The sequence below is a fragment of the Mauremys reevesii genome, linkage group 1, assembly GCF_016161935.1.
Source record: "Mauremys reevesii isolate NIE-2019 linkage group 1, ASM1616193v1, whole genome shotgun sequence".
Classification (NCBI taxonomy): domain Eukaryota; kingdom Metazoa; phylum Chordata; order Testudines; family Geoemydidae; genus Mauremys; species Mauremys reevesii.
In genome coordinates, this window is record NC_052623.1 from 49,208,166 (window position 1) to 49,230,340 (window position 22,175).

Sequence of the window (22,175 nt, forward strand, 5' to 3'; positions counted from 1 at the left end):
TTTATATAGGCTTGGAAGGATTAGATTTTGATTGGTAAATGTTGATTTCAGGGTCAGCTTTAGGGAAAATGGCACCCTGGGCAAACTTGCATTTTGGTACCCCTGGCCCCCAATGGGCTCCCCAGGCTTCCCACCCTCCCTTCACCCCAAAGGCCTGCTCCCCTTCCTGCACCCCTAATCCCTGCACCCCCTTCACTCCTAACCCCTGCATCCCCCTCCTGCACCCATGTGGGGAAATTGACCTGGATGCACGAAGCAGCTGGCATTGCTGCTCGCTCCCCTCGGGACTGTTGCTCCTCTGTCCTGCACACCCCTAGGGGGATGTGGTGGTGGGGAGAGCGAGGAGCAACATCAGGGCTCTCTGCATCCAGGTCACTTTCCTTGCCTGGTCTGCGTGAGGAGAGGGAACTAGAGCAGCAGCTGCTGATGCCTCAGAGCACAGCCCAGGTAGGGAAAGTGACCTGGATGCATGGAGTCCTGGGGTGTGTGTGTGTATGTGTGTGTGTGTGTGTGTGTGTGTGTGTAAGTGTAAGTAAAAGCCAACGCTGGCCAAAACACCAGGCATGTGCTGCTCCCACTAAAAGGGAACCATCACACGCTCATCCTTCACATTTCTCGTATGAACTACCAGGGCTTGAATTAATTTTTTGCATGAAATGGGGCAGCCAGAAACCCTGCCACAGGCCTGCCACCGAGCCTCCCCCACGCGCTCTCACCACCCAGTGGTATGAGCCTCTGGGGCAGGAGGTGGGGCCGGAGCGGAGCTGCAGTGGCTGAGGGCTCCTCTTCACTCGGTGCCGGCAGAGAGAAGTGGGGGTTAGGGGCTGGGCTGGGTGGAGAGGAACCAGCGCCGTGGACCCTTGGCTGCAGCACGCAAGTATAGCACTGGGCTGGGCCAGCGCACGGCGCCCTCTTTGGCGGGCTGCCCTGGAAAGCCGCCTCGGGCAACCGCCCTGGCAGCCCACCCCAAAGGCTGGTCCTGTTCAGGGCACACACAGACACTGATGGAAAAATATAAATGCTGCTTGAGAACTTATTAGGGTTTGATTTACGGATATTTTATTTGTATATTTTGCATGTGATGTTGACAGTTTGTTTTGTAACAGTTATAAAACTTCACCATTTTGAATCTTATAACTTACTTATTAAATAATTGTCGGACCCTCCCATAATTTCCCACAATTGCAAAAATTTAAATAGATAAAAATAAAAAAATGCTTAAAAATAAACATTATCAGTCAAAACTATAAAAAAAAAATCAAATTCTGCCAACCCTACTTTTATAGTAGTAGTATTAATATATTGCAAGTCTCTTTTCACTTTCTCAGATTGCTGCTCTGTGAACTCCAATATCCTATCCTGTGCCATCATGCTTGCTTTTACATTACTTCTCAACTGAGGTTAATGTTGTGCTAATTTTAGCTACTTAAACATTGTAATGTCATTTTTTCATCCTTGTGACAGACATCTCAATAGTAGCAAATGCCATCTTTATTTAGTATTCATTACAAATTCAAAATAAAACCAATGTTTAGTCAAAAAGAAAAGATATATTTGCCAGTAGTTCTAATTAGATGTTAGCAGTCATGACATATATAGGAATTCCTGTATTTTCCATGGTTTCAGGGTGTTTCCCAGATTCCCACATTGGAGTCACCAGTCAAGTGTTCCCTAATATGGCTTGACAGGGGAATCAGTAAACTAATGTTTAGATAATTCTGCCTGGCTGAGAAGCAGAGATGCTCACAAGGAAGATGAGCAGGCAGAGAAATATAGGTTGGTAGTAACACTAATGGAACTTGGTGGGGAAAAACAAAATCCTGTCAGACTGAAAGGTGGGAGAGGGCTTGCCAAGTTGAAGAAAGGAGATTATTTAGGCACAACCGCAACAACGTTGGCAAACTTGGAGAAAGTGGAGCAAATAAATAAGATCACACAGAAAATAAAATTGGAAAAGTGTAACAGAAATAATCTTAAGCAAAAAGTACAATTGTATGAAAATTACAATGGCTATGAAAGATATATGACAGGGATGAAATAAACAAAACAAGATTTTTTTAAAAAACTTCATGAAATATTAAAAACACATTATAATACTTGGCTCTTTATAAAGCACTATTATGGAAGTGCTTTACAAAATAAAGTAACATCCATCCCTAGTTGAATATTGGGAAACTGAGGCACGGAGCGATTAAATGACTTGTGGACGGGTACACAGAATCCAGATTTTTCAACTCCCAGTTGAAGAAGGTTGACATTGATGCACTTCTCTGCACGCCAGGTTTAGGTAACAAGTTTTATATTGAAATCAGCAATAGATTCTTGTCTCTAGCTGACTGACAGATGATGTTGAGGGCACTTGCTCTCTGTTCGCCTCCATCCTCCACCAATCAGCTATAGATGTCCATCTCTTCAACCATGGCTAACAGAGGAGGCCTTTCAGACAATTAAATTGAAAGCCACAGCCCACCAGCAAGGTGATAGGCGTGGTCATAATTAGCTGAAGCGAAAGTTCAATGCCCTGGCACTTCACAATTGTGAAGCATATTATAACCGAATGGCAGATGCCAGGAGAGACTTAAAGCTGGCATTCCGTGTGATCTGCAACCTCAGCGGTCAAGAGGTAGTCGCTACAAATGGCATCCTGAATGACAGCCAAGGCCATCCATGTAAATCAGATGTTGACATCCTCTCATGCTGGGTGGAACATTTTCACAGTGCTCTGAAACACCCTCTAGCCACTGCTTGCCCAGAGCTGAATCATTTGGCAGCCACTGTAATTTCAGACCCAGATGCTTGTACAGATGCACTAACTTTGGATGAAGTGAAGCACGCCATTTGCAAACTGAAAAAGAGATGCGCATCTGGCACTGATGGCATCTCCTTATAGCTGCTAAAATGTTCTTTTGACCCTGTACTGGAATCACTTCTGGTCATCTTTTGTCTGGTGTGAAGAACTGGAACCTTGCCAACCACCTGGAGGGACAGTATTGTGATCTGACTTTATAAGGGCAAGGGACCACACAGCAAATGTAAGAGCTACAGACTGATCACCTTGTTGTCCGTGCCAGGGAATGTTTGCATATATTCTGCTGGTGCATTTGGAGCCCTTGCTACATCGGAAGCTTCACCACCAACAGTCAGGCTTTACGACTAACAAGTCCACATTAAACACCATTTTGGCCTTTCGCTTGTTATTGGAGATACACCACGAGCTCAAGAAGCCCCTGTATGTAGTGTATGTCAATCTGAAAACTGCATTTGATTCAGTTGACCAAGTCGTGTTGGGGAAGGCTTTAAAGGTACATATGGGGATCTTGAAGATCAACAGTTACCAAAGGCTTGATGATATTGAAAAAACTTCAGTGTTGGCCATAGGTCTTCAACATCTGTTTCTAGTATGTCTGTCTTACTCACAAGCTACATCTTCAAAGAAGAAATTTTGATGAAGCTCTCGAGATCTTGGAATGAACCCTTCTGCATCCTTCTTCTCACCTGTTTGATAATTATCTAATTTATTAGAGAGATGGAAATTCATCACCTCAGATTAGTGACGTTCAGTGTGATAGCAGGACTTCAGCCAGTAGGAAGTCGAAGTCTGGGGCAGATGACTGTGCTTATTCACTGGATCATACTGTTTTCCTTTAGTAATACTGTTGTTACTTACACAATATAGTTAAGGACTCCTTTAGCCCATAACCTGGCAGCCTCTCAATAGTTTTGGCTATGCAAGACGAGAACTTTCAGCTACATTCATGTTCATGGCCCTTCTGTATAGTGGGCAAATGCTTCTTTGGGGGATCCATTTAGTTGAAGTGTTGAACGATACCACCAAGAATTAAGTGAGGTTCATTGATTGATTTATGAAAATTCTCTTCTGCCTTTCTCTCTAATACAGCTGATAAGGAGTTTAAATATTTTTTTCTACTGTATATGCCAGACAAGAATAATTATGGGGAACAGATTCTTTTGTTCTCTGATTTTATCCATGTTTGTACACAGAGAAGGGAGAACAGTTGCTGTCCACTGCTGATTATATCTGAAATGTAAATATAAAAAGCCCTTGGTACTCTTTGCATTGGATACTTCGTAAGTTGAATTTAGTTTATAAATTCATTAATGTACTAAATTAAATTGCTAGTTCTTCTACATTCATTTCCTTTTTATCATTTTTAAAAATGTTGTGTTCTCTTGTATGTTTAGATTCCTTTGCTGCCCTTCCCCCATTGCTTACCACCTATCTTTAGTAATAGGCTTTCACAGTTAGATAAATAATTGTTCAGTTAATGCATTGAAACTCTCTTACTTCGAGATCACTTTACATCAGAGGTGGGCATACTTTTTGGCCTGAGGGCCACATCTCGGTATGGAAATTGTATGGCGGGCCATGAATGCTCACGAAATTGGGGGTTGGTGTGGGAGGAGGTGAGGGCTGTGGCTGGGGGGTGCGGGCTCTGGGGTTTGGCTAGGGATGATGGGTTTGGGCTTCAAGAGGGTGCTCCGGGCTGGGATCAAAGGGTTTGGAGGGGGATCAGGGCTGGGGAAGGGGGTTGGGGCGCAGGGGCGTTCAGGGTTGCAGGCTCTAGGCGATGCTTAACTCAAGCAGTTCTTGGAAGCATGCCCCGTCTGCAGGCACTGCCCCCGCAGCTCCCACTGGCTGTGGTTCCTGGCCAATGGGAGCTGCACTTGGGGCAGGGGCAGCATGTGGAGCCCCTTGGCTGCCCCTGCTTCCGGAGCCACAGCACGCACAGAACGGGGAAAGCCCTGGACCCTCCCCCCTCCCCCACCCCAGCTGAAGTGCTGGAGTGGGGCAAGCCCCCACTCCCAGGTGGGAGCTCAAGGGCTGGAGTAAAAGGTCTGACGGCCTGGATGTGGCCTGCAGGCCGTAGTTTGCCCACCCTTGCCTTAAATACTAGTAGCATATTAGCGGCCTCAGGCACAAGAAAAAAATACTATTTTTTTCAGTCTTGGATACTTTTATTAATAAGCTTAAAAGAAGATAGTCTCTGTAATTAACACTGATTGGTTTTTGCTTCTCAGGCTCATCTGCATCATTGATTTGTTTCTTTCCTGTAACCAGCACTAATCATTTTCATTTCTTTCAGAAGGTAACTTCAGAGACATCTTATTCAATATGTTAATACAGATTTTTGTAGGGAATTAATTGCAATTGATTTTTGCAGAGATTGCTACCAGAGATCAACTACAGATTCGTGAACATTTTGTAGACAAATGTCCCACAAATTATTTACTGCAGACGTTGGAGAGAAATATCATGATACATATTATTTGATGAAAAGTAGTAGTGATCTTCTCAAAAGACTTAAGTATATTTTGCAAGCTACTTTATCAAGAAGAGTCTAATATGGAGTAGTACGAGGATGATACAGGGAGGAACTGCCTTGTGGTGTCTGATATTACAGTAACTATAAGTAAACAGTAGAGATTGAAAGGGTTTTTTTGCGTGAAGTGGAGAGGACTTTCAATTTATTTATCTACTTGGGGTGGCTGGGGAGGAGCTTTTAAAATTAAGGATTAACAGATCACCTCTGTTTGTAAAAACACTGATCCAGAAATAGTAATGGGTGATTTTTGGAATGTCTTATGCATATATTTCCTGCTGTTTCTGAAAGTGAAGTAACTATTTTTTTTCTTTTTTGCAAATTAATAATTAGCTTTTCCAGAAGCTATGTAATACTGTTTTTAGATGGCTGGCTTTTAATAGCACAATCAGTTTTTAATATGGAAGCTATGATCCTCCTAACTTTAGACAGCTTTCAAGTTCTCATCTTTGCAATTTATCAACTACATGTAGTATTAAAAATCTAATTTAAAAAGTAATGTTCTGAGCAGCTAGAAAAGCTGTGTGTGTCTAAGAAATGGTTTGCAGCTATGTTCATTTGAGTTATCTGTTACGCTATTGTTTTACCAGATTGTTGTTGTTGTCAGCAGGAAGTTAGTGTTCCATTCACCATTCATTTTTAGAGCAGTGAGTACTGTTGAAAAATATTTTTCAATGTTAAAAAGAGAAAGTTATTCACAAGCAGCTCTTCAATAATCTCTTTTACCTCCTTTAAGGTAACTGACACTTATATATTGTTTTTCCTTTTTTAAAACACTTTATAAACTTTAGCTTTTGATTTAGCCACATCAGAGGAAATCTGTGAAAGCCAGTAAAGGGCCTGGGGAAGGGTAGTGGAGCAGTTTCTCCCATATAGATAACTTCTGCAAAATGCAAATTTTTAACATACTTTTTCCTAGCTCTTCTGGTTGTAAAGACAATCTTCTGAATGTGATCAGATGCAGTGTTATCTTATTAAATCTACAAGTACACTGAAACAATAACTCTGAGCTGCAAACAGATCATTCATTTTAATGGAAAGTTAATTCTGAAGTCTGAAGATGAACATTTAAATAGAGGCATTGCTAAAAGTTTGTTCCCCCCTCCCTTTTTTTTTCTGGTCCTTATGACTGTTTATCAGCTGTCCCCAAGACTTTTTTGGGGGTGGGAGGTGGAGGGCAAAAAGGTGGCACAATGCCACATCTATATCCCCACTATGTGCACTAAGCAAAGCTTGGGTGCACCTCAGGATCTAGCTCATCATGTTATCTACAGATTTTGACACCACACTTAGTGGAGGTTCTACTACTGGGAAACTCCCCCACTCAGAAAAGAGAGAAAATAAAATCAGAATATTGTAAATTTTCCTTCATCCCTATTCTGTGAGCATCACTTGTCACTGTTAAATTAATAGACTATCTTTTCCAAATAAAAGATCCAGGAAAGGGAAGGCTCCTCCAGGGTTCTAGAATGTGGACATTTTTCACTCTTCAGCAATAGATTCCAAAACAGCCAAAAGGATTCCATTGAACAACCCAGCAGTCAATACACAGCACTGAAGGGCGTTTTTGGAATGTCCTTAATTAACCATGTGTACAGTTAAGCCTGGTTATAGGACACAACTTAAAACTTTAACATATTTCTGCCACTTTGTGCTGCTCACTCTTGTTCAGATGATTAATAAATATACTAAATTACACCTGATTTACTGTGGCTCACTACTATTCTCAGGATTGACTCTGGAACCTTTTAAAAGATAGCCAATGTTATTGCTAACATGGAGTTTTTGGCACAGAAGTGGATTTTAATGATTACATGTTTTTGTTAGCAGCTCAGCTACTTAAGAAGATGGTTTAATTTTTTTTTGATCTGTCTGACCATTTGCATTGTATTTAACTGTTCTGGATGTAATACTGCATTGCTAAAGTGCATAGTACGTCCATATACTGTAATTCTGTTATGAGTGTTTAACTGTAATATCATGCTGTTGAAGCAGTGTTTCCTGTGTTTTATAAGTCTTTAACAGATGGCATTCTCTATTTTTCTCTACAGGCAAGCATGCTGAAGACATATTTGGTGAGTTGTTTAATGAGGCCAACAACTTCTACATCAGAGCAAATTCTCTTCAAGACAGAATTGATCGCCTTGCTGTCAAAGTTACCCAGCTGGATTCAACAGTGGAAGAGGGTAGGTAATTGCATAAAAGCACTGAACCAGAAGTGATGTTGACAAGGTCACAGTAATTAATTACACAACAATCGCTGCTTTTCCTTTGGAATAATGCTGAGCTGATAGTTCATCATGTTTACTAAGAGGGCTTGGTGGAAAAAATCAGAGTAGGTTAATTGGAGAAAAATATTTTGAACCTCTTGAGGTCTTTGTGATACACTCCTTGCCTTTCGGGACAGGAGACATAGCTCTTACACTCATGATCAGGTCATCTTAATAAATCAGAAGTTGTTTAATTTAGTCATCAGTGAAATTTTTCCAAATCATAAAACCATTTAGGGCATTTTAAAAGGGAGGTGTTGCAGCTTAGAGTTGATGTTCATTATCAGTGTGTCTCTAATATGGCTGGTTCTAATCAATACTGTTATAATCTTCTTTCCCTAAAGAAAATGGAGATTTATGTGATATCAGCTAGCTAATGTGATACAAGTTTGAATCACCAGAGACTGCACATCCTTGTATCAACACCAAAGTTACAGCATCACTTGTTTATGTATATAATTACAAATGAATGACCACATTAATAATATGCATTAGAAACTTGAGGAAATTGCATTAAATAATTTTTAAAACATATTGCTGTGTGCTACCTAAGAAAACAAACAAACAAACAAAAAAAACCCTGAAATGTACAAGCTTGCTTGCAAGTTCAATTTCCTAACATTGAAAAGCTTGGGGTTTTTTTTAAATGAAACAATTCAAAGGCTCTGTATAATTTGATGCTGGTTTTTACTAGAATCATAATGCCAACTGTGTAAGTATAAAAATGGATCTTTTAAAAGAAGCTGCTGATGTTAATGATTAAAAAAATTAGGGCTGTATTAGGATATATGTTTCACTTGTACACCAGAGATGGCATTCAGGTACAAAGGATACCTTCAAGTTGAATTAAAGGAATTTACGCACTGTAGATATGCAGCTGTAATCACATGTTTGCTTTCAGGAATTGTTCTGTTCCTTATATCTTGCACCTGGATTTGCCAGAAGAATCTAGTGTGAAATATAAATCAGTCTTTTGTGAGTCTTCTGTGAGGGTATTACTGAGGCAGCCTAGTCAGGGCCAGCCCTATGTATTTTGCCTCCTAACTGCCAAGCAAAACAAAAGAATTTGGCCCCTCTATTCCCAGATGTTAATATGGCACTCAAGGCAATTGCCCTGATTGCTCACCTCTAATGCTGGCACTGAGTGTAGTCAGCTGGAACCCATCAAGCTGGCAGGACAAATTGCCAACTTTTCATTCAGGCCACAAACCACATGAGGGTTTGAAGCAGCTGCTGAACATGCTCCCTTTCCTGGAAGAGTATGGCAACGTACTATGGCAAGTCCTATCAATATTTCCCTGTAAATTACGGTTCCCTAAAATTAGCAAATAATTTTGCAAACTTTTAGATGGCTCAGGAGATTGGAAAGATATGAAACCATTCACATCTAGATTGCTAGTGACTCAAAGTTCTCATATGGATGGCTGTTTTGCCTGCTGTATGTAAAGAGTTGCTTATCTCAGTCCAGTTGCTAGTTAACAGATACCTGCTTTGCAAAATACCAGAATTGGCCTTAACACTTTTTGGCCATCTCAGGAGAGAGGACAAGAACTAAGTAGTCTGAGAAACTGAGCTATCTTCAGGTGCTCCTGCATCTTAGGTTTGAGGCACCATTTATTGCTATGGTAAAATGTGAGGAAACTAGCACTACTCAAGTCCATATTGAACCTGTTCTTTGATAAATCGGAGGACCTCAGTCTTCAGGTCTTTCAATCTGATATATTTCAGGAGCACTAAATTCACGTAACTAGTTTTAATTTAAAAAAAAAAATCAGCCCATTTATTCCGTTATGGATAGTTTCTGGTTAGCCTATGAAGCTGTAGAGAGACACTCAGAGCAGCTTTTGTTTTGATGTTCATGACTGACTAGATCTGAGGGTCACAGGAGACTCCACTCAAAAGTACTTTCCATAGTTACCCCAACACTGCTAATGACCTTCCAAATTAATGAGCCACACACAAACTCTTTTAATTCCTAAAATTCACTTCAGTAAAATCAGTTATTAATCCGACACAATTTTGAAAGCACCATAATATTCCCAATCGGTTTAATATCAGTAGAAAAATGTTTTTTAGGAAGATTTCATCCTAAAGTTGTTGTTGGAAACACCATAGTGAATGGGATAGCTAATTGCTGAGGATAATATTTTCAAAAGCTCCTAAGTCCAATTTGTAAAAGCAGCAAAGAGTCCTGTGGCACCTTATAGACTAACAGATATATTGGAGCATGAGCTTTCGTGGGTGAATACCCACTTCATCGGATGCATGCCACAGGACTCTTTGCTGCTTTTACAGATCCAGACTAACACGGCTACCCCTCTGATACTTAAGTCCCATTTGACTTTCAGTGGGGCTTAGGCTCCTGAATCATCTATATGTTTGAAAAAATTACTCCTAAACTAGGATGTAACAATTCAAGACTGTATGATTGAAAAAGTTGCCTGTAATTCTGATCATATCATTTCACATTCGAGTAGGTTATAAAAGAATTGAGTGTCAAAAACAAATGTTTGCGTAGCCACATGTGCTGGCCAGATGAAAGATGGACTTGAAGTTTCAAGGTTTTGTTCCTAAATCCTCCATCTGCTTAGAGGCTACCAAAGAAACTAGATAATCATGGAGTGAGAGGCCAAATATTGCTCAAAAATGAGGTGGGAGACGGAGCAAAGATTTGGATTAAGTGGTCAATTCTTATCGTGGCAAAGGGTTAGCAGCAAGATGTCTCAAGATTTCATATTAGGCTCCACGTTATTTAAAATATTAGTGACCTGGAAAAGGAGGGGAATGAATAGTGAGGTAACAAAACTTGCAAATGATGTAGTTATGTAAATGACTCAGGACCAGAGTGGATTGAGAGGAATTCAGAGTGATCTAAACAAGCTAGGTGAATGGGCAACATGATGGCAAATGAAATTAAATGTAAATAAATGCAAAGCAGTATACACTGGAGGAGGGGAAAATCTAAACTCACACACTTACAAGTTGCTATTATTGGAATGCTTTTATTTTAGATAAAGAATTTCCTGCTGATCTATACACTCATGCTAACCTCTCTCCCATCTTGGAATGATTTCCTAGGAATAGCATTGGATATGAGTGGTTAAACACTGGAATAAATTGCCTAGGGAGGTTGTGGAATCTCCATCTCTGGAGATATTTAAGAGTAGGTTAGATAAATGTCTATCAGGGATCGTCTAGACAGTATTTGGTCCTGCCATGAGGGCAGGGGACTGGACTAGATGACCTCTCGAGGTCCCTTCCAGTCCTAGAATCTATGAATCTATATCAACTCAAGAATTGGACCTGGGTAAGTCTACATTTTGAGGTGGGGCTGTGATTCCTAGCTCAAGGAGACATACTTGTGCTAGCTTTCATCGGGCAAGTGTGCTAATAATAGAATATAGCCATAGCAGCATGAGCCACCCTGAGTACATACACAGTTTCTCTGATGGGCACACACTCAGGGTGGCTAGCCCCTCCTGCTGTTCATACTAATGCAGTGTTAGTCTATTTTTAGTGTAGCAGCTCCATGAGGGCTAGCGTGAGTAGAGGTGTGCTTGCACTGCAAAAAAAAAAAAAAAAAAAAAGACCCATGGCAATGAGTCTCAGTGCCCGAGTCAACTGACTGGAGCTCTCAGGTCTCGCACTACAGGGCTAAAAATTGCAGTATAGATGTTGAGGCTCTGAAGCCTGACGAGGAAGCGGTGGGTCTCTGGGCTCAGGCTGGTACCTAGGCTCTAATGTCTACACTTATGTTTTTAGCTCTGTAGCAGGAGCCTGACTCAGTTGACCTGGGCTCTGATTTGCAGCCACAGGTCTTTTTGCAATATAAACATACCCTACATCTACTTGAGCTGGGAATCGCACCCCCAACTTGAAGTGTAGACATAACCAATGAATAAAAATCTCTGCTCATGGTTCAGCTGTGGTCAGATTGAATAAAGAATGGGTTGGTGAACAATATGAAGAATATTCTAATGCCTTAATATAAATCAGTAGTGCAGCCTCATCTAGGATCTTGTGTTCACTACTGTCACCCCATCTAAAAATAGATAATGCAGAACTTAGGGTGGTTCAGAAGACTGGTCAAGGGCATGGAAAAACGCTCATACGGAGAAAGTGTGAAAACGATTAGAGATCAGGGTGAGATCAAATCTGGGATTCTTACACCTTCTGAGGCATCTGGTGACACTATTGGAGATAGGATGTGTACTACAGTAACTCCTCACTTAATGTCCTCCCGCTTAACATTGTTTCAAAGTTATGTCGCTGCTCAATTAGAGAACATGCGTGTTTAAAGTTGTGCAATGCTCCCTTATAATGTCGTTTGGCTGTCTGCTCTGTCCACTGCTTGTAAGATTCTGTGGAAGAACAGCGACTTTGCAAGGGAGCATTGCACAAGTTCCTCTTCTCTGCCTCTTCCCCCTCCCTCCTAGCACTTCCCCCACCGCTAAACAGCTGTTTGGCAGCACTTAGGACTTTCTGGGAGGGAGTGGGAGGAGCGGGGAAGCGCTGGGTCTCCACTCCTCCCCTCCCCCCCCAAAAAAAGTCCTAAGCGCTGCCAAACAGCTGTTTGGTGGCAGGGAAGCACTGGGAGGGAGGGGGAAGAGCGGGGAAGCGCCTTGTCTCCGCTCCTCCCCCCACCTTCCCAGAAAGTCCTAAGTGCCGCCAAACAGCTGTTTGGCAGTGCTTAGGACTTTTTTGGGGGGAGGGGGAAGGAGTGGGGATGTGGCATGCCACGGAGAGGAGGTAGAGCGGGGGTGGGAAGAGGTGGGTCTGGAGTGGAGCAGAGACAGGAAGAGGCGGGCCTGGAGCATCCCCCGGCAAAATAGGCGCGTATTCTTCTCCGAGGAAGCTGCTGCTGCGAAGGTGCTTCCCAGCTTTCTTGCTTGCAGCGGGCTGTGCCTGTGTGAGGTAAGCCAGGGGCACTTCCCAACCACAATACAGTACTGTACAGTATATAATGCCTTTTGTCTGCCCCAAAAAAATTTCCTTGGAACCTAACCCTCCGCATTTACATTAAATTTTACGGGAAAATTGGATTCATTTAACGTTGTTTAACTTAAAGTTGCATTTTTCAGGAACATAACTACAATGTTACGTGAGGAGCTACTGTACACTGATCTTTGGTTCAGTTCAGTATGGTAATTCCTATGTTCTCACGTGATAAATTGACATGATTTACTATACAAATTAAATATATAAATATTGCTTCAGTTTTGCTACAACATATGAGTACTGAAAAATGTGTTGAAATATTTTCAAATAAAGAATTCTTTAATGTTGCAAAAATTAGATCTGATTTCCGGTCTGTAGTAATATTAGAAAATATCCACAATTAAATATCTTCTTTTCCTCTCTAATAGTATCATTACAGGATATCAACATGAAAAAAGCATTCAAAAGTTCAACAATACAGGACCAACAAGTTGTTTCAAAGAACAGCATTCCTAATCCAGTGGCTGACATCTACAATCAGAGTGACAAACCACCTCCATTGAATATTCTTACGCCGTATAGGTATGGATACAGTCAGTGCCTAAATTCTTGTACTGTGCTATTCATCTCATTTAATGCTAGATACATTCTGAGCAGTATAGAGGAGAATGGATAGGTAACTATATAGTACAGATGCATTTCTGAACACACGGTTTCAGGTGTATCCTCTGGTTTTACGAGGTAACAGTTTGAGTCACCCTTTGCACTTTGCAAGATGATACAGTGTTAACAAACGGAATAAATATAAATAATGCAAGACCCCATCAGACTGAACGGTAAAAATTTATTAATTTCTAGGTGTTAATATTTTTGGTATTTGAAAAGAAAACCAAATTAGTTTCATAGATTGGATTTCTATGAATCTGGAAAATGGCTCATTGGATATAATGTAACATAATTTGGTTTTGCAGTGCTTTGTATATGGAAGCAGCTATAGAAATTATTATATTAAAGATACACAGTCTGAGCACAGGATTGTGAGCCAGACACACCCAATTTCTAAACCTCATTCTTACACTAATTTCCTCTATAGCTTTAGATAAGTCACTTAATATCTATTTTAATTTATCCATGTGCAAAGGAGTGTTTGTAAGTTATTGCCATACCAGATGGCTTTCAGCCAATGAATGTGGTGGCATAAATACCTAGATAGAGAGCAACAGCCCTTCCTTGGTGCAGTGGAAAAGGGTCACTGTCTGCATACCTGTCAAGTGCAGATAGTTCCTTCTCTCAAAAAATTAACATCTGAAAGTGAATCTAAGAAGTGGAGATGGGTAATTTTTTCATGGACATATAATACAATGAGTTTTGTGGATTGTACTGAATAGACAACTGGATTTTCATACTATAAAATAATTGTAAGCCACCATATGGTTGTGATGAATAATTGTACTCTGCACTCTGGTTGAAATCATCCCATTTCAGAATAATGTAAATCTGAACCTGATTGGTACTATGAAATTGAGGTTGTCATTGAGTATATAAATACTGTAAAGAAAAGGAAGAATATAACAATTGACATTTTATTACAATTGACATTTTATTCTGTTTATCTTGGGTTATGGGTGCTACTGCTGTTTGGTTGCTTACCTGACTTTTTCCTGGCAAATAGACAGGTACAGTAAGCAGTAGTAAACAGGACTTCATTCTCTGGCTTCCATTAGATTTATAATAGTCTGTTTAAAGAATCACATTTTTAAGTTTTTTTCTAGGTATTCTGGGTAATACATTATCATTTCTTTCCCTAAAATGTTTTGGGTATTAGATTGCTTAAATATGAGTGATTGCTAAATATAACTAATGCTTATAACAGGATGCCTTGTGATTTCTGATTGTACAATATTTCTGCAAAAAGTACATGCTTGTGCTTCAGTAACTTATCTGAAAAAGCTCTATATAAATAACATATATCAGAGTGATTGCAGCGTATTTTTTAGTATCATTATCTTGAAGGTATAATTGTAGATAATTTTAATTGCTGAATATTTAAAAATGAAATTAAAATTTTATTAATCCAGTGCTCATAAATAGCTGAATAATGAAGTATTTTGTGTATCTGTTTGTGCTGCATAATTATATGTTGGTGACAGTGTACTGTATAGCAGTGTAACTGAGAGATTTTGCTTTACTGTACTCATAGACCTTAAGGCCAGAAAGGCAGGCCACAGAACTTCATCCATCCACTCCTGTAATAGATCCATAACATCTGTCTGAGTTACTCAAGTCCTCAAATCATGATTCAAAGACTTCTTTTAATTCGGTTAGATATATTGTAGTTTCAGAGTAGTAGTGTAGTTCATTTACGCAGATGACATTGCTCTGGAAATCTTTCATAGACGTTGAACTAAAATTATGTGCAGTGTACTTTATTTGGCTTACTACAGTTAAACAATAGAAGGAGACTAAGCTTAAACCAACAAACCTCAAAGCTGAGCCTCTTGAGTTTTAAATAACGTATTGTTGACATTTGCTAAGCTTTTCTTCCATTGTGTTTACAGAGATGATAAGAAAGATGGTTTGAAATTCTATACTGATCCCTCCTATTTTTTTGATCTTTGGAAAGAAAAAATGTTACAAGATACAGAAGACAAACGAAAAGAGAAGAGGAGACAAAAGGTAAATAGCAGTATAATAAATGTGTAGAATATATATACAGAATTTATGCATGTGCACTTGTCCAGGCTAGGGTGTGCTTAGCTTATGTATATATCTAAAGTCTTTTGCTACTTAGATATGACTGAAATAGTAGGTTTTGCATTAGAATTTTGATTACAGTTTATTCTCGTTACTTTGAGGCTTGGAAATGGAATGAAACAGAGCTATAGTTTTCTTTAAATCCTTACTATTATCTGCTTTTTAGTATTCAGGAAATCAGCCATCTTTGCTTCATTGGGAACAGTATATGCCTTGGTAGGAATGAAGTTTAAATTGTAATGTTTCATGATGTTTCTTTATCTTTGTATTCATTATTAGGGGTTCTTTATCCAGTTACCCCACACCCACAGGAGAACACAAATTTCAGATAATTACCCTATTTCTGTATATTCTTTGTGACTCTTCACTTTTCTGCTTCTATTGGAAGACAGCACAGATATTTCATGGATAAGCAACTAGAGTGGATGTGTATTAGGAATGATACTCCTTGCTGCCCCTCAAAGCCAAAAAAAATTAAAGTTCTTCATAGAGAAGAATCTTCCAAATTTTTACTAGTGTGTTCAGGTATTTGACTAGCACAGGTCAGAGGCATCTATCGTGAGGGTGTACACATATATATTTTTTAAAGTGTTTGTTTTTAGCTTGCATGGGATGAAGAGTTTAGTGGATGCTTATTCATGTTGCCACTTTGCTGCTGATTGGTTTGAGGAAGCTCTGGAAGGGCCATAAGGTTCTTCATGCAGTCCCAAGAAAGGAGAATTAGAAGAAAAGGTAGATGAAGCAACAGTTGCCTGTCTTATCCAACATGATGCCCTCCTGGATACCAGGGAAGGGGCCTAATTGGTCTAAAGGATTCCAGAAGAAAAGAGCTCCAAGTAAAGGCCATCAGACTGCTGATTTGGAGAGTCGCATGTTAAAACTTTGAATGCACATATGCCACCTGCCTCTAAATCAAAGTGAAAAGTCACCATAGTGAAACTTATCTCCTCCAAATTCATAAAGTGAAATTCACTCCTTCTGACCCCCTTGGATTCTCAGCATCATAAATCACATAGAACATATGTGTGATCTGTGAACATAATGTAAGGTGGAACTGCTGTTCCCATTGCTGCTCATAGAGCCTACAAGGAGCCTGACATCAGAAGGGAGGTGGGATGCATGCCTGCAAGACTAAACATAGATCAAACAGGAAGGGTTGGTCAGTAGGCTCACTCACCTGAAGACTGAGCCACAAGGACTTGTCCCAGTAGTCAGTAGGGAATTCTACCATACATTGAGAGAGAACACAGGTCTTCATTGCATCTGTCTAGACAGGTCTGTGTGGAAGTGAGAGTGCATTAAAGTAGGGCTGCCAATCGCAGTTAACTCACGCGATTAACTCAAAAATTAATCGTGATTACAAAAATTAATTGTGATTAATCATAGTTTTAATTGCAGTGTTAAACAATAGAATACCAATTGAAAATTATTACATATTTTTGGATGTTTTCTACATTTTCAAGTATATTGATTTCAAGAGCAACACAGAATACAAAGTGTACAATGCTCACTTTATATTATTTTTATTACAAATATTTACAGTGTAAAAATGATAAAAGAAATAGTATTTTTGAATTCCCCTCAGATAAGTATTGTAGTGCAATTGCTTTATCATGAAAGTGCAACTTACAAATGTAGATTTTTTTTGTTACATAACTGCACTCAGAAACAAAACAATGTAAAACAGCCGACAAGGCCACTCACTCCTACTTCTTGTTTAGCCAGTCTCTAAGAGAAACAAGTTTGTTTACATTTATGGGAGATATGCTGCCCGCTTCTTACTTACAATGTCACCTGAAAGTGAGAACAGGTATTCACATGGCACTTTTGTAGCCAGCATTGCAAGGTATTTACATGCCAGATATGCTAAACATTCGTATGCCCCTTCATGCTTTGGCCACCATTCCAGAGGACATGAGTGGCACATTTCAAACAGTTGACAGGAAGGTGTGAGTAACACTACTGTTACTCACACCTTCTTGAAATGGGCCACTCTCATTACCACTACAAAAGTTATTTTTCCTCCTTTGGTATTCTACTATTAATTGAATTGTCTCGTTAAACTGTCCTCACACTTGGTAACGCAACTCCCATCTTTTCATATGTTTATACCTGCTCCTGTATTTTCCACTCCATGCATCTGATGAAGTGGGTTCTAGCCCACAAAAGCTTATGCCCAGATAAATTTGTTAGTCTCTAAGGTGCCACAAGGACTCCTCATTGTTTTTGCTGATACAGACTAACACGGCTACCACTCTGAAACAAGAATTTGTGGAAGGCCCAGTTCATCTGAGATAGAAAAGCACATTAAATAGATGTACAAATATCATTATTGAAGATATTTTGGTGAGTGTGTTGTGGGGGGGGAATTTACTGATAGAAAATGCTTGCAAAGTAGAGAATTAGAGCTTATTGAAAAATGGAAAACACTTTTGTGACAAACTTAGAAATAATTTTCATTCTTCAGGTTAGGAAAGGAGTAATTTAGTTTTTCATATTTTTCATTAACATTTTTATAGAAAATTATTTACTGCATCTTTTGATTCTTATTTTTTTTCTTTTCCAATCCTTTTGTCCCTTCTATTTTTTTTTTACATTTTACTTTTGAAAAAGGGGAAGGACAGGAAAATCTATTAACTGAAAAAAATCAAGTAAATTTTTCATTTTCCAGTTTTTTCAAAAAATAATTTAGAAAAAACTATTTTTCACAAATGCGTCTAATTTTTATAAAGGCCATCATTCTATAAAAATAATTTTCATTTGGAAAATTTTAACCCATTCTACAGAGATTCTTCTATAAACGTGAGAATTCTCATAAACACATTTCTGGGGCACATTTTTAGATAATTTAATTCATTCATTATGTTTTATTTTGTGCCTGTGTATGCAAATTTTAACAATTTTTTAGGAGAGCCACAATGCCGAAGTTATGATCTAGTGTATTCCTGGTAGGGGTTGTCTGAATTAGCTGGGGGTTCGTTCAAGCTTGGTATTGAGTGAGGAAAAACAGGCAGGACCAGGGTAACACTGAAAAGCCAAGTGGCTGCGTTTATTTAGGGGATAATTACAACTTGGGCTGGGGAGTAGGCAACTTTGGCTGGGATGGTATTAAAAGTACAAACACCCCCCAAAACACAGTAATAATACACTTTATACTGCTCACCACACCACACCAAATAGGCAGACACACCAATCACACAAGATAGGAATCGGGTTCGTCAGAGCGATGCCCGGTGCAAACACAGAAAAGAGACCCACAGGCCACTGCCTCAGCCACCCTTGCTTTCACACAGAGGGTAAACCCAGAGTGTGGTGCGGCTGCAGCTGGGCAGATTCCACTCACTCAGACCGCGGGGACTGGACCCCCTTGGTCAGCTACCCTCTAAGTAGAGGCAGCTCCCCAGTTAAACACACACACACTGGACACAGACAGAGCAGTGATTCAAACACATAAAGCAGTTTGCAATTAACAATTCAATAACAAGTATACAATTATACAAGCTAGCTAAGCAATTGTGCAATTCTGAGCTCACTAATACAATCCTGATATCCTGAGTAGATATTTGGTACCAAGTTAGGGAGGGGAAAAGATAAGAGGCTAGATAAGCTAACTGTCAGATATCAAAAAGCAAATACCGCACTCCAGGCGCAGCTGACCAGCAGAACAGACACCAGAAGCATGACGAGCTGACAGGGATCGGGTCCAAACGACAACGAATCCAAACGATACGACACGAGTGCACTTTACCGGGAGGAGACCCTGGCCGAACGAGTGATCAGGTCCTTCAGCTAACACGCGGATGCTCCACAAAGATTTTGGGGGGAAACCTAGTTTTATTTGAAGGGTCTCACTCACTCGTGTCAGCATCTGATTGGCTCCCTGGTCCCTCCTCCCTTCAGGTTTCGAGCTGTTGCCACCCCACGTCGGAAGGATTTGCACACGGCACACTGGAGTATCTGGGCAGAATTAGGTCTCTGTATACAGTACTCTGGAGTTGCTGGGCAGAACTAACCTGACCTCCAGACGACCGACCCAAAAAAACCAGGTTGCCGGGCAGAATCAGGCCTTCATACACAGAACTAGCCTGACCTTTAGACGGCCCAACAGAAAAAAAACAGGAAAGTACACACAGCACTTTAGTGTTGCTGGGCAGGATTAGGTCTCTGCCCTCTTCTGTGCAACAAGAACCTGGTCCAAGATGGAGGCTGCCTTGTCCTTTTAACAGGACAAGATGGCCGTGGACCGACAATTGGCCATACAGAGCCATAACTATGCATCGGATTGCGACAAGGGTAATATAGTAAACTTCCAAAAATACAGTCTATATACCTTCACAGTTTCACCTTATGAGGCACTTGAATTGAGTAAACAAAACTGAAAAAAGGAAAAATATAAAGCTGCTATGAGGAATAGGGCATTACCTCAGATGATTGACAGAAACATACCGAATAGCTCTCCTGATGCCAGTGTGAAGACATGCATTTTAAATCATTGTAGACCAGGGGTTCTCAAACTGGGGGTCGTGACCATTCAGGGGGTCACAAGTTTATTACATGGGGGGGGGTCACGAGCTGTCAGCCTCTACCCCCAAACCCTGCTATGCCTCCAGCATTTATAATAGTGTTAAATACAAAAAAAGTGTTTTTAATATATAAGTCGCACTCATAGGTTTGCTGTGTGAAAGGGGTCACCAATACAAAAGTTTGAGAGAAACTGCCCTAGACCCTTAGAATGTTGAAAGAAGATGACAAGATTTTGTTTTGTTAGTTGAAGAATTGTATTTTGTGTCTTGAATTCCCCTAGAGGAATATTTCTTACATTTGTTACTTATATCTCTTTTTATATATGATTTCCTTTGAGGTCTTAGTTCTTTACATACCATATGTATTTAAGACAAATTATTCATCCCTATTGAATACCCATGCACTTTAAGAATGATGCTGTCTTCTTAAACTAACTTGTTGATCAAAAATAGACCCTATGTAGACTAAGAAAAAAATTGTAATTCAGACTGAATATTTTTTGTTTATTTTATATACTGTACATTGAATAAAAACAAAGTTCGGGAATATTGAGATCTCTGTTACAAATCTTATTAACATAGCACTTGCAGTTTTAAAGACAGCGTGAGCATACTTAACTACTTCACAGAATGGCAACTTTTTAGATGTATTTGCGTGTATTTAGTCAAGCGGCAATGACAACAATTTACATTTTTATAGCTGAAATTCCACATAGAATTCAGTACATGAGAATTCCACAAATGACTTGTATCTTATCAGAGTAACATCTCTACAAGTCTTCTAAATGAGAACTATGTGTAGTACTCTGTAGTCTGCTAAAAAACAGACATTCAAATAGAATGCTAATTTAGGGTCTAATCCTGTGAGGTTCTTTGCCTCAACTTCCACTGCAATCAATGAGAGATAAAAGGTGATCATCACTCATAGATTCAGGTTTTCAGAGTATCTGTGGGGCAGTTGCCTTAAATGGTTGAGGTATTGGCCATAGGAAGTTCTTGATACCTATTATTCATTTTTGACCCTATTTTTGCAGGATTAGGAAACTCATGGAGGCATGCATGAACATTTAATATGATGGTTCTTTCAAATGACAGTGTTCTCTCCGAACAAAAGTGTATTTTTGTAAAATCCTCCATGCGTTTAAAAACTACTATAAGGTCTCCTATTCTGCACTGTTATACTTTTAGGTCTGTAATCGAGTGGCCAGGGAGTTTGAAGTGTTCTCCAACTGGTTTTTGAATGTTATAATTCTTGACGTCTGATTTGTGTCCCTTCAAAAACCAGTTGGAGAACACTTCAACCTCCCTGGCCACTCGATTACAGACCTAAAAATTGCAATATTACAACAAAAAAACTTAAAGAACAGACTCCAAGGAGAGACTGCTGAATTGGAATTGATTTGCAAAGTGGACACCATTAAATGAGGTTTGAATAAAGACTGGGAGTGGATGGGCCATTACATAAAGTAAGACTATTTCCCCATGCTTATCTCCCCCCACCCCTCCCCCCCAAGTTCCTTGAATCTCCTTGTCAAGTGCGGGAAATGGGCCATTTTCATTATCACTACAAACAGTTATTTTTCTCTCCTGCTGATAACAGCTCACCTTAACTGATCACTCCCCTTATAATGTGTATGGTAAAACCCATTGTTTCATGTTCTGTGTGTGTGTATATATATGTATATATGTGTGTATATATATATATATATATGTGTGTATATATATATATATATATATATATATATATATATATATATATCTTCCGTCTGTATTTTCCACTACATGCATCCGATGAAGTGAGCTGTAGCCCACGAAAGCTTATGTTACAATAAATTTGTTAGTCTCTAAGGTGCCACAAGTACTCCTATTCTTTAAGGTGTTTAAGTGATTTTTCTACAGTTGTATTTAAGAAGTCAGTCAGTGATCTCTGATGTGATATTATGCTGTCAATTGGTAAACTCAAATTAATATATTAACTATTGGTAAACTTTTTTAATTTCTTCAAAGTACTGCAGATACATGCTGAAGCTATTTTCTTATATCACCCCTATCACTTCATTGCAGATGCTTTTTGTGCATAATTTTTGCTAACCTTTTTAATGCAAGTGTTATGCTGAAGTTAATTATTTCTGGTCTCTAACAATATGTTTGCCATGTTTGTTGAAGCACTTATTTTCTGAAAGTCAGACTATACACTCCTTCCCTCTCTTTAATCTATAGCGCCTACTTGTTTACATGGCTTCTACTACATTTTTAGAGCCCTGCAAATCCACAGAAATCTTCTTTATATCAACGGACCATTTTTGCAGATCGGATGCGTATACAAATGTTGTATCTACGCAGGGCTC

The 22,175-nt window shown here is 39.5% G+C and overlaps 1 protein-coding gene across 14 annotated transcripts in view; it reads left to right on the forward strand.

The window, feature by feature from the left end:
* The window catches only part of WASF3 (WASP family member 3), a 141,535-nt gene that overhangs the window by 107,384 nt on the left and 11,976 nt on the right, over positions 1–22,175 (forward strand). For 13 of the 14 annotated variants that reach the window (XM_039520243.1, XM_039520245.1, XM_039520246.1 and 10 more), the window contains 3 exons: positions 7,394–7,528; positions 12,979–13,132; positions 15,109–15,226. In XM_039520243.1, coding sequence (XP_039376177.1) covers positions 7,394–7,528; positions 12,979–13,132; positions 15,109–15,226 — 407 coding nt within the window. Of the gene's footprint in view, positions 1–7,393; positions 7,529–8,835; positions 8,890–12,978; positions 13,133–15,108; positions 15,227–22,175 lie in introns of those variants that run through there. The other variant, XM_039520254.1, reaches the window with a different exon arrangement.